The sequence below is a fragment of the Rutilus rutilus genome (genome assembly GCF_951802725.1).
Source record: "Rutilus rutilus genome assembly, chromosome: 1".
NCBI lineage: Eukaryota > Metazoa > Chordata > Actinopteri > Cypriniformes > Leuciscidae > Rutilus > Rutilus rutilus.
The window spans coordinates 14,251,999-14,266,096 of record NC_140209.1 but is presented as its reverse complement, the minus strand read 5'-3'; the positions used below and the strand labels follow the sequence as shown (position 1 = coordinate 14,266,096).

Genomic DNA, 14,098 nt, shown 5'->3' with positions numbered 1-14,098 from the left:
TTCCCCCCACTGTCTTTTTGCCCTCTGGTAGAGTTGTCAATTCAAATGTGTCATTTTCTTTAAGTGAGTCCATCTCTTCCTTCATAGCATGTTCCCATCCGGGAGCCTCAGGTGACATAAGGGCCTCTCTATAGGTTTGGGGGACCCCACACACTGCCCTGTAACAATAATCAACACTCACATTGGTTACGTCATCTTTGGAGTATGTCAGATAATCTTGTAAATACTTTGGGGCTCTCTTTTCTCTTTTTGAGTGGTAATGTTTTTGACTAGCCGTGGCTGTTGGACCTGTACTGTTTTTGTTGTCTTCTGTGTCTACTTTTTCTATAGTTCCATCATGTTCTGACACCTCTGTATTGTCTGTATCAATACTCTCCATGTTTCCATTTAGGACCTTGTTCTCTGTGCTTTCCTCACTTTGTGGGGCATCACCACTGTTCTTACTATCCTGTGTCCTGTCTCTGTATTGTATTTCTAAGAAATCTTCATCGGTTTGTGTCTGCTGTTCAGCACTGCTCTTCCTAATGAATTTTACCAATCTATGTTTTGACACCTTTTCTGTCTGTGGATTGTATATCAGATAAGCTGGGCTATTTTTACTATACCCCACAAATATTCCCTTCTCACATCTAGGATCCAGTTTCTTATGATTGTGTTTGTACGCATAGCATTCTGATCCAAAAATCCACATTTTAGAAAGGTCTGGCTTTCTTCCTGTCAACATGAAGTATGGAGTATTCTTAATTCTGTCATTATAGCATCTGTTTCGGATGTGAGTTGCAGTTTGGACAGCATAAGGCCACAGAACCTTTGGTAATCCCTTCTCTATTAGCAGACACCTTCCCATTTCAAAGATGGTTCGCCATTGTCTCTCAGCTGTACCATTTTGATGAGGGGAGTACGGGGATGATGTATCATGTCTTATACCATTTTCTCGTAAAAGTGACTGAAATGCATTGCTTGTGTATTCTGTGCCATTGTCTGATCTTATGCATTTGACTCTACCGTATGGTGCACTGTCTGCAAGGAACTTCTCTGTCGCTAGAGTAGTGTCACTCTTGTTCTTAAGGAAGTAAACAGATCCTGCCCCTGAAAAATCATCTGTGAATGAAATTGCATACTTATATCCATCTTGAGAAGTTGGTTCAATGGGACCTGCTAAGTCAGTATGTACCAACTCTAGGGCCTCACCAGCTTTTGTGTCAGTTTTCCTATTTCTGCTGTTGATGAACTTTCCCTCAGTACAAACATTACAGTCTAATTTGGTATTACCCGTGATTTTCATACCCTCAACCACTTCAGGTAATTTCAACACATCACTAACATTACAATGTCCCATGATCTCATGCCATGTTTTAACATCACAAGTTAGACTCACTTTGTCCCTGGACATCATATCTGTAACTGATGCATCAACACATTGTTTGTTGTTATTTACCGTTTTCAGATAGTACAGCCTTTCATGCTCTTCTATGCGGAACACAGCTCCATCCTTGCTTATCAGTTCATTCTGTCCTTCCTGGAAGATCACCTTGGCCCCGTCTGTTGTAGCAGCTTGAACGGAGATGATGCTCTGTGGGTATGATGGTATGAACAAGGCCTTTTTTAGAGTGATCCTGACGCATTTCCCTTCCACGTCCAGCAGTAACACCTCTGCGTCGCCCCGCTTTAATGCTACGTTGTTCATCCTGGCTCCATCCGCCAGCTCCATGTAGTGTGACTTTGGGTCGAAACTCTCGTCAAATTTTGTGAAATTGTTCTTGTCTGTTAAGATGTGGGATGTTGCTCCACAGTCTACCATTAGTCCATTTTTCGTAATATTATCTGGAAGAAATGTCTGACTTACTTTGAACACAAATGTTTGTTCTTTCTCACGCTCCTCTTGTTTTTCCGCAGCCTGTTTTGCTTCATCTTTGTGTCCGTCCTTTCTCCGGCGGCATGTCTCATCACTGTGTGTTGAACTTCTATGGTAGCTGCACCACTTAGGTACGCCTTTTTGGCGGCAATCGCGCGCAATATGACCGCGGTTTCCACATCCGTAGCAGGTCACGGATGCTATGTGCACTTTCATCACATTGTCAGATTTGGGTTTATCATCAAATTTTTCTGTCTCTTCGTAGCTTCTTAGTTTGCTTTTGAACTGGGAAAAAGTCAATTCTTCACTACTCTGTGTAGTATGGATAGCAAAAGGTTTGTAGGAATCTGGCAGGCCCTTTAGGATCATAGCTATTATCAGTCCGTCACTTATTACTTCTTTTGCGTTTCTTAGGGAAGTCACCGCTTTCTCAGCTCGGATAATGTAGTCTGTTATCGTCTCGTCAGATTCCTTCTTTAACGAAGTTAGTTCAGTGTATAGGGCGATAATTCGAGGCTTACCCTGACTGGCGTAGTGATTTCGAAGTATTTGCAGAGCTTTCCTGCCGTCATCAGTCGCCTCCCGCATCACCAGTGACAGGCTTTTATCATCGAGAAACTGGATTAATTCAGCGTAGCACTCCTCATTTGTTTCCTCGTCTATATCCCCGGTAGACAGTATTGTTTCTTTTAAACCCATTATTCTCAGATGGCCAAGAAATTTTACTTCCCATAGTTCGTAGTTGTTTTCGTCTCCGTCGAAAACTAACCTCTGCCATCTTCCTCCTGTAGCATTGGCGCGCCTGGGCCCATAACCTGTTAAGGTTTCATTTCTCTCCGTCATGTCTATGTGCAATATGTTTTTGTCATCCATCCATTAAAGAAAATCCAGATAAAACTTCTTAGTATTATTTATTTTGTTCGTTTACATCTCAACGCGCTGGTATAACATCAGCGCCCGAGGGAGCAGCAACACGTACTAAGTACTCAGTACTAAGATTCGCATTCAACAACTTGAGTCAAAATAAAAGTCCCGTTTGTTCACACATGCGCACAATGAACTCTTGCACATTTTTGGCATATGATACAATACAACAGTTGGTATAATCTAAAAAATAAATAAAATAACAGCAAGCTACATAACAAAATATAAATTATATGTTTAATGAGAACATATAACTCAACAACAGGAATGATAATTTGGTGTTTGGACCCTAACTAGCTGCTTTCAGCAATGCTTGTAATGTTATATTTGGCAATAATAAAACCTATATGTCAAACGTGTGTATTTATGGTGAAATATATTTTCCATTGTAATAATTCCCTTGTTCGTTAAACAATCCATCATTGCAAATATTTTCTTGTGCAGACTCGATGCAGAAACCTCCTGAGGAACCTCTGATTGTATGGGCTCAAACCTTTACAGATACAGATGCAATGGATTCTGACAGTTTCTAGATGTGTGTTTGTGCAAATCTATGGTAGTGTGCAGAATGACCTATGAATCTCAATCATCATTACACTTTTAAATATCCAGCTCAAAAACAGTAGGCCTTAATGCACAATCAGTGTCCGAATTCACTCACTCGTTTTCATTCACTCCTTCAAGTGCACTATATTAGTGGACTAATGTAGGGAATAGTGAATGAGGGTATAGAGGGCAGTTTCAGATATAGCCAGAGTATTTATACAGTGTTCCTGTCATATATCGGTGGAAGAAAGCATGTCTGAGAACAATTCATGTCTTTCACTTCTGGTAGGATGGAACGATTCTAAATAAAATCAACCATTCATTCCATTGTTTCAATATTCTGTGAACCTTAGATGATTCATACACATTTGTATACCTGATACGTTTTCATACAGAACATTTTGTACAGTTTGGATGCTGTCAATAGATATTTTACATTTCAATGTCTGTTTCAGTGGTTCTTTGAGCTTCCATTTTAAAAAAGCACAGACGTTGACACGTAAAACATCTATTGACAGCATCAAAACGGCACAAAATGTTATGTATAAAAAAATAAAAAAACTAACATTAAAATAAGCTAAAACCAAAAAATATATCATTGTTTTAATTGTTTTGGAAACAAGTGGGATTTTCTAAACATTGAAAAGTCATGTAAATTATAAATATATATATAGTTATGCCACACAGTAAAATCCCCAGTGTTAATTAACACTGCCCAGTGTTTATATGAGTCCACACTCAGAGTGTTATAAATAACATTGAAGCAGTGTTGAAGTTAATGAGATAATTAAGTGATTAATTGAGTTTGACCATTATTAAAGACACCTGATGTCAACAAGCAGAATCCCTGAAGGAGAAAAATACAAATGTTTAAGTCACCATTATGGTGATCAGTGTTTGTTTAGCTGGGCTCTTGACCCTTACAGTTTTAACTTTAGATTTTGTTTGGCTGCTATAACTGAGTTATAACAGCCAGATGACAGGCTGATTCTTGATTTATGTGTGTCTAAACAAAAGAAAATTGCAAAGTTTTGGCACCAGTGTAACGCAGTTTAGATGTTATGGACCTTGGCTGAGACGCATGAGTCTCACTGTTGGATCCATGTTTGGCAAAGTTTTCTGTTACAAACTGCTCCGAGACACGAGGGTAGAGGATCCAAATGCAGCTTTTATTAAAGGGGTTATCCAGAATCGTAATCCAACAAGCAAAGGGTCAAGCACAGGAAGACAGTCCAAACAAACAAACAAACAAACAAAAACAAAACAGGCAGTGTTCAGAGGCACAAGAGTAATCCATGGGACAGGCAAGAAATCTAAAAAATCAAGAGACAAGAAAACCAGGGAAAACGCTCAGAAGTGCAGTGCAACATCATACAAAACTTTGCAGTGAGTGATGGGGTGAACCAGGCTTATATGGGGTGAACTAAACAAGATAATGAGTTACAGGTGAATGTGATAATGAGTGCTGATGAGTCCAGGCAGAGAATGATGGGAGATGTAGCCTGTGAGTGAACAAGATAGTCTGGTGTGGGCAAGGGCACTCCAGATGGTGACCGTTATACATACAGTATATTGCAGATCCTTTATGTATTCCTTAACATGTTTTTAATAAATGTTTAAATGTTTATATGTGGTTTATATACATTTATATATGAAATATATGTGTAATATGTGTAAGCCACCTTCACATACACTACAACCAGCAAATAACTGAAGTTGGCTAAGTGAAGATTTTGTCAAAACATGACAAAACAAGTCAAACATGACACAGTATGATTTATCATTGAGGTCCTCGTGATGATGTCTGTTCTCTTGTCCCTACTTTGCATCCCTGGATCTGATGTCATAAACCACAAAAGCAACAGCAGCCACGCCCACCAGAGCAGTGATGACCAATCGGGTCACAGGTTCAGTAAAACCACAACAGTAGATTTCTAAAGGAAAAAATTAGAACTTAATTAAAAAAAAAAAAAAAAATTACTGGAATTTATATTACTGCAGTTACGAAACGCTGACATACCAGGACATGGCTGACAGAATTGACTGATGTCCAGATGTTTGGTGTGGTTTCTGATGGGATTGTTGAGCACACAGCTGTAGGGGTTTTTATCCTGATTTTCCACCTCCAGATGTAAAGAGATGCTGCTTCTGATATCAGACACACTGATGCTGGACAATAAACTGCTTCCTTTGTACCAGGAGAGAGTCACATGATTCACATTCAACACTGAACACAGCAATGAACAATTTGATGATGGCGATGATGACGAAGAACATTGTGAAGAGTCTCTGGTGATGGCAGGAACAGGCAGACGAGCTGGAGAATAAACAGAAATAATCATTTTTGGCCAATACACCAATGTATTTGTAAAATACAGAAAAGCATTAATTTAAAAAATGAATCATTTGCAGTAATCACTGGGTATCAATTGACACCGTATCTGTGTCTGAATTCAGAGGCTGCGTCCTTTGAAGGCCGACTGTGTCACTGTGGCACAATGAATTCTGTTCCAATTCACAGTGCATTTCACGGGTAGCCTAATGAATGATACAACAGATGGATCCTGTGCGGCCTCCCTTATCCCAGAATTCATTGCGCGCCAGTGACGAAAGGTTTTTTTTTTTTTTTTGAGAAATTGCTAAATTACACCTTAGACCTGGGTTAGATCTGGGTTGTCTGGGACTTTTAAATGTAAGTATTAGGTTCTGCTTACTCAAATAATGTAATGTATCTAAAGATACTAATTTAAAAGTGCAAAAATATATCTATATATCTATAAAGTGGTTCAAATGTTGACATTTTACCAAGATACAATTTTATTTTGTTTATACTCGACATGAGTATAAAGTATCCTTAACAAACTTGTCTCCATATCAGCGTAATGACCTGTAATCCAATCTGACTTCTGACCTGTACACTGTAAAAATGAATACGCTATATTTACTCAATAAAATTGTGGCAACAGATTACAAGCAATATTATTAATTAAATTGAACAAATCAGAATTGAGCAATAATTAATCAAATTAATTCCTTAAAAGTTAACCATTTAAAATGAGTAAAATTTACTTTTTTTTTTTAAACAAAAATATCGAAATAACAGACAGAGGTCAAAGATGAATTAAGAACTCTTTATTTTTTATTGCCAACATTGAAGACACCTGATGTTAACAAGCAGAATCACTGAAGGAGAACACCATAATTAAAGTCACCATTATGGTGATCAGTGTTTGTTTTAGTTGGGCTCTTGACCTTAAATCATTATCTTTAGATTTTGTTTGGCTGCTGTACATGAGTTATAACAGCCAAATGAACAACGAGAAAAGGTGATCTGATGGTGTTGGTTGTGTTTTAACATAATCATTATTCCACAATCATTTGACCTGATTCTCTGAACTCATATAGTTAAAAATATGATACTATACAGGGACAGAGCTGCTATAATTAATTATCTAATATATCTAATATATATATAAAAAAATTGATTTGTTTTTTAAATACACAGACATCAAGAATCAGCCTGTGAATCTCAACAATGGTGACATTTATAAAGCATGTTGCAGTGCATTCTGGGTTCCACCAATCAAAACTCATTAATGGCTCCCATCATGCATTGCTGCATGAATATATAATGAGCTTATGATCAGAGGTGATCTGTTTGTCACCATTGCTGAGATTCGTACGCTAAATCTTGATGCCTGTGTGTACCTACATAAAAAAAAGTTTTTTTTTTTTTTTTTTTGATCATTTGGATTTCATTGAAAAGGCTAAACATATTATGCTGTACAAGGACAGTGCTGCTATAATTAATAAAATAAACAAAACTCAGACATTGGGCTCTGTATGAGTTCAGCGATTCAGGTGAAATAATGATTGTTAAAACACAATCAACACCATCAGATCACCTTTTCTCTTTGTTCATCTGGCTGTTATAACTCAGGTACAACAGCCAAACAAAATCTAAAGTTAATGTTTTAAGGTCAAGAGCCCAACTAAAACAAACACTGATCACCATAACGGTGACTTACAATTACGGTTTTCTCCTTCAGTGATTCTGCTTGTTAACATCAGGTGTCTCCAATGTTGGCAATAAAAAATAAAGAGTTCTTAATTCATCTTTGACCTCTGTCTGTTATTTCGATATTTTTATTTTTTTAAATGTAAATTTTACTCATTTTAAATGGTTACCTTTTAAGGAATTAATTTGATTAATTATTACTCAATTCTAATTTGTTCAATTTAATTAATAATATTGCTTGTAATCTGTTGCCACAATTTTATTGAGTAAATATAGCGTATTCCTTTTTACAGTGTAATGCTGCCTGGATCATAATCATACACTGTTCGCTCATTGGTCAGAGGAGACCTGGCCCCCGACTGGGTTCTCCCAAGGTTTTTTTCTCCATATGTCACTGATAGAATTTTGGTTCATTGCCACTGTCGCCTTTTTTTTTTTACCTTTTTTCACCTTTGTCACTATTGGATTTTGGCTTGCTTAGTTGGGGACATTTAATTTAATATTTAACAATATTATTGATCTGCCTGCATTGCACCATTATATGAGAACTGAACTGAGCTGGACAATGACATCACGGTTTTCTCCAGAGTTTTTTATATAATTTATATATTATATAAACTAAATTAATATTTTTTTCTTTTTACAACAAAGCTTACTTCAGCTGGACTGTAACGCTAATTTTCTTCTGGAAACAAACTTTGTTGCATTATTTTCCTGTTATCTCTGGAAAGCTGCTTTGAAACATTCTGTATTGTAAAAAAGAGCTATCCAAATAAAGGTTTTAAAAAGTAGGTTTTCCAGAAAAATAAAAAGGAAGAAAGTCCATTCAGGCAAAAATTGAAAACCACGTGCACGTGACTCGGCATGAGCCCACGGAAATGATGTTTCTTGAACTGAAACATCTCAGTTCTAGAAACTGTTTTATAGCAATAACAATACTAACAAGTACAGTAAGTGAACACACCCTAAGACCAATGCTACAAAAATTAACAAATTGTTGATTCTGTATCTCATCCCATCTATTTTATTCATAATATTGTGGTTTTGTACCAATAAAATAATTTGAAATGGTCAAGTTACTCACAATAGACGGTAAGATTAAATCTCCTGACTTGGTCTCCTGCTCCTCCCTTGATGTTTACTTCATAAGCTCCAGTGTCTGTGGTTCTGATGTTTGTGATGGTCAGAGATCCAGTGTGATTCAGCTTCAGTCTGTCTTTGAATCTCCCATCAGAACCATTGAATAATGAGATCTGACCGGCATCTATGAGAGCTACGAGAGCACCTTGATCTCCAAACCTCCACAGTACCTTATTTATCAGTAGTATAGCAACACCAGGCTCTAGAGTGACTGAATCTCCCTCCGTCACTGATATGGACTTCACCGCATCTATATCACCAAACACACCTGCAAAACAAAACAAACTTATAGACAAATGAGCACTAGCCACTACTAATTTAACTTTAAATTAAACACACACACATAGGCCTGAGGATTATACACATATATAAAAGTCTACAGAATTACATACAGTAGATTAAATGAAGACAAAAGTTGCCTATAAAGAATTAAATTTGTTCCCATAAGGATATGAATTTTTCCCTGCAATATCTATTACCATGCATGTTTAAACTAGCGTTAAGGCCAGGTTCTGTTTTTGCTGGGTAAATAAACAAATAAAATAATAAATTATTAGATATTAACGACAAAACAAAAGACATTTACAAAGGTATCTAAATAACAGATGTGTTTTTAGCTAATAAAAAAGGTACGTTGCTTAGAGGACATAGTAGTTTTTTTTTTTTCTGTATTACTGAAGCCATGATATACTTACCAACGGGATTCCACAAACAACAGTGCAAAGCAAGCAGACGAAGCATTTTCCTCAAAAGTTCGCAGACGTCTCCAGTAGCTAATAGCCTATCAATTGGCATTAATCTCCTGAAAACTCTTCAAAGCCCACAAGTTTTGTAATTAAATGAGAACAAAAGTTGTATGAAGTGATTTTTGTGAGAGTTGGCAGTCAGAATAAACTCCTGTGCTGTTCTCGTGTCGTTACACCAGTAAAACCACAAAGCACAACTTTTATTGGTGTCAATTCCCTTTTATTAGAGTTAGTTGTAATAGGAAATGAGAAAACAATCCTTTTGCTTCAGTTTCTGAAATGCATGCTATAAGAGATGAGAATAACTGAAGAGTGTACACGTGAAAAATCCGCCTGTAGTAAACTTTAGTAGCCTATTTACTATAGTAAAACATTTACATTTACATTTAGTCATTTAGCAGACGCTTTTATCCAAAGCGACTTACAAATCAGGACTAAATTAAGCGAGTCATCATGAAGAGGCAAAAGACAACAACAACGCAAGAAGTGTTCAGAATACGAAGTTCATGCATTATTCAGAGTAGCATAAGCATGATAAGTGGGATTTTAAGGGAAAGGTTTTTTTTTTTTTTTTTTTTTTTTTTTTATGAGTTTAGGTGCTCATGAAAGAGATGGGTTTTCAGCTGTTTTTTGAATGTTGTCAGGGATTCTGCATTCCGGATGAGGGTGGGGAGAGTGTTCCACCAGCATGGAACTGTGAATGAGAATGATCTGGAAAGTGATTTTGTGGCTTTCTGTGATGGAACCACGAGACGTCGCTCGTTGATTGATCGTAGGCGTCTGGTGGCAGTGGCGGATTTAGCAAATCGGGGGCCCAAGGCGAAGGTAGGCTATGGGCCCCTCCCCTCCCCATCCAATCTTTAAAAGAGAACGAAAAAAAGATGTAGTGACTGAATGGTGGATAGGCAGGTAAAGCTATACGGGGAAGTTAAGGTTAGAGAGGAGAAAGAAACGTCCCCTTTAAACCCTGCCTACACTTCTTTACTCCTAACAGAAACATGTTACAATGTTTACATGGTACAATTTCTGGTAAGCAAGGTTTTTTTTGTTAGTTTTTTTGGCAAATTTCACCATTTCGATTCAATTCTTGTGATTTGATTCAATATTGACTAATTTGGATAAATATTAGGTAACGTTTTACAAGGCAGGCGTTACTTTTTCTCAAAAAAAGAAAAAAAGAAGCCCTATCAGCTGGTATAATTTAAGGTTAAAATAAGTAATATAGTACACATATTTAGCCAAATACTCTCTATAGCTCTTTTTTTCTAGCCAATTAAATGGCTTTCCTGGGGTAAATGTTATGTGACGATTGTTCTCCAGCTGTTTTACCTCTTTCCGCGGTTGAAAAACACTTATTGATCGATATTATGAATGAGGAATATGCATTTCGGTAAGTTATACGGTATCTTTCAACATTGTTAATTCGTGTTTATTTACTATTGGGTAGTTTTTAGAATTAGACCAGTTCACGTGCCGCTATAGGAATCTGTCATGTCACATTAAAATGGCAAAACGGTATTTATTGTTTGAATTTCGTAATAGTATTGACAGAATCTGAGAGCTGAGATTTTTTTAAATATCATGATTCATAAACTGCTCAGTTTTGTCTGTCGGTCTCTGTGTCCTCTTTGCTTCACGATTTTTCTGTGCGTTGGACATTGTTGTTCCTGATCTGTATCCCCAACAGTAGCCGTAAAAAAGTTTGTCATCTTTGGCAGCGTTCCCAAATACTTATCAGCGTCTTTTCACTTTTTTTATTTTATTTGAGCGGCTTGGGTAACTTCGAAACGTTAAATTTTCGCGTTTAGACTCGTCTTGCTCTGGGGATCAATTGCTCTATTTCCCAGTCCTCCTGTTACTGCGTGTTGTTTATCTTTCGCGCCGCGCACTTTTTCGGACTTTTTGCTTTCCTCCCGCTTCCTCCTTTTTTCAGCACCGCTTGGGTAGCTTAGCTTCGCTTCATTTTTACTCTGTCTACTACTCTATACACTCTGTCGGTCAATCACTTCTTTTTCTCCGTCAGTTTTTTGGCACAGCCTTGTCACTTGCAGTTGCGCAGTAAAAGTAAGATAATGGAATAGTCCAATGTAGTGAGGCGGGGGGGCCCCCTCCTGTCTGCGACACTAATGATTGATGCCATTTTTCGCAAATGGAGTTTTAGAAACATATAAAAATAAAATAAAATAAATTAAGCATAAGGTAATAGGGCATTTTGGGGGCCCCTAGGTAGCTCGGGGCCCAAGGCAATTGCCGACCTTTGCCTAATGGTAAAGTCCGCCCCTGTCTGGTGGGGATGTAGGCTCGTAGGAGTGAGTGAAGGTAGGAGGGAGCTGAGCGTGTGATAGATCTGTAAGCAAGCGTCAATGCCTTGAACTTGATGCGAGCAGCGAGAGGTAGCCAGTGCAGAGAGATTAACAGAGGGGTGACGTGGGCCCTCTTTGGCTCGTTGAAGACAAGACGAGCTGCAGCATTCTGGATCATCTGAAGAGGTTTGGTAGCACATGCTGGAAGTCCGGCCAGAAGAGCATTGCAGTAGTCAAGCCTAGAAATGACCAGGGCCTGGACGAGGAGTTGTGTTGCGTGCTCAGTTAGGAAAGGCCTGATCTTCCTGATGTTGTGCAGCGCAAACCTGCATGATCGAGCTGTCTTTGAAATGTGATCTGTGAAGGTCAGCTGGTCATCAAACGTTACTCCCAGATTTCTGACCGACCTTGATGGGGTGATTGATGATGAATCAAGCTGGATGGTGAAGTCGTGCTGTAGAGACGGGTTGGCAGGGAGGACGAGCAGCTCAGTCTTTGCCAGGTTGAGCTGCAGGTGATGTTCCTTCATCCATGTGGAGATGTCTGCCAGACAGCTCGAGACCCGTGCAGCTACTGTGGGATCATCTGGTCGAAATGAGAGGAAGAGTTGTGTGTCATCAGCATAGCAGTGGTAGGAGAAACCATGTGCCTGTATGATGTGTCCCAGTGATGTAGTGTAGATGGAGAAGAGGAGGGGACCAAGAACTGAACCCTGGGGAACCCCTGTGGTCAGTTGATGTGCTCTGGATACCTCGCCTCTCCATGCGACTTTGAAGGACCTACCTGTGAGATAGGATTCAAACCAGTCGAGTGAAGTTCCTGTGATGCCCAGTGATGAGAGGCTGGACATAAGGATCTGATGGTTCACGGTGTCGAAGGCAGCAGACAGATCAAGGAGAATGAGGAGTGAAGATTTGGAAGCAGCTTTTGCAATCCGTAGGGCTTCTGTGACCGACAGTAATGCAGTCTCAGTTGAATGCCCTTTCTTGAAGCCAGATTGGTTGACATCCAGCTGGTTGTTTAGAGACAAGAAGGATGTTACTTGGTTGAAAACAGCTCTTTCAAGTGTTTTTGCAATGAATGGTAGGAGAGAGATGGGTCTGTAATTCTCTACAAAAGATGTGTTTAGCGTTGGTTTTTTAAGCAGTGGAGTGACCCGAGCCTGCTTGAATGCTGTAGGGAAGGTGCCAGTATGGAGGGATGAGTCAATTGTAAAATGTAGAATGTAGAATGTAGAATGTAGTCAATTGTAGTATACTGTACTGCCGTGCAAAGGCAAAAGACCTTAACTTCAATTTTGGTCAAAATTAGTTATTGCCATTTTTGGAACAATGGACATCAGTTTTATCATGTGGAAAAATATATTGAGTCAATTTTGTTCTTTTCTGCTAAAAATAAGATGTTGTTTTTGTCATAACTTCCAAAAGCTGAGGGAAAGCAAAGGCAGAAGCCCTTAACATCAGTTACGGTCTTTTAGCTTGGTTCCGCTGCACTCTAGAATGCTGGAATCAAGTTACAGTTGGAGTTAAGGCACTCTGCCTTTGTTTTACCAACGTTAAATTTTTGCCGCGCTGAAGTTAACGTTAATGCCTATATGTAATTTAAGCACTTTTGCCACGGCCCACACCCATTCAATAAATAAAGTGAAAATAAAATTGTTGCAGTGGTTGTTTTTTAACTTTATCTAGCATTAAGAATGGCCTATCCTCGCGGGAAAATGATGGTGGAGATGGCTTTGAAACGCAAACACCAAGATCAAGGTAACGTTAAGGATGATATGGATACATGAAGAATTTTTTTTTTAGATATGCAATTTAACTTACTTCAGATTTTATGAAATTCAGCTAGGATACTGGTAGCCTAGTTAGCTAGCTAGCGATGCAAACTTGGGCTAAGATAGGCTACTTGACACACAAAACACCTGATCCAAAAATAGCCTAATGTTACATAATAGATGGTGTGTCAGCTGTAAGACACCATAAATCAAAGCCTGGATATACTATCCATCCAGCCAATCTGACAGTCGATGCACTCACTGACAGAAAACAAGCGAGTGGGTTGGGGACGCCTCACAATATGTAAGGGGAGGAGAAAACATTACCACGCAAACAAACAAACAAACCAACCCAGCAGATATAACTTAGATTGCAGCTTACCTTTTTTTAACATGGTCAAACTCAAAATCCATGAAAATCCTGTTTTCCCAGGACATGTCCTGTTTTCACGTCTTGTCCTGGCCGTCGTGGCTGTTTTTTTTTTTTATAAAGTGATGAAAATGTCCTGGTTTTCATTATTTTTCATTGGGCCGTTAAGCATATACTTTAAATTTACTGGCGCTTATCTTTGCACACGCAACATTTGAAACCGGCTAATCAGCGCGTTCCTCAATTCGCAACGGCAAGCAGAGAGCACGTCAGAAAACAGAGGCTTGTGTGTGTGTGTGTGTGTGTGTGTGTGTGTGTTCATCTCATATTTGTGAAAGGTTACTTTAACTTCTTAAAGTGTTATTTTACTTAAATTAAGAACACCGATAAAGTTTTAAAATGATCCAGTACAGTAGCCTTCT

At 38.5% G+C, this 14,098-nt stretch overlaps 1 protein-coding gene across 1 annotated transcript; it reads right to left on the bottom strand.

The window, feature by feature from the left end:
• Window positions 1-4,473: 4,473 nt before the first annotated feature.
• LOC311286171 (hemicentin-1-like) lies at window positions 4,474-9,392 on the bottom strand. Its single transcript, XM_084402249.1, has 4 exons — window positions 9,179-9,392; window positions 8,428-8,751; window positions 5,346-5,642; window positions 4,474-5,259 (listed from the first exon to the last, which is right to left on the bottom strand). Exons 1-4 carry the CDS (start codon window positions 9,276-9,278, stop codon window positions 5,144-5,146), a joined length of 837 nt encoding a protein of 278 aa, XP_084258375.1. The 5' UTR covers window positions 9,279-9,392; the 3' UTR covers window positions 4,474-5,143.
• Between the last annotated feature and the right edge of the window lie 4,706 nt (window positions 9,393-14,098).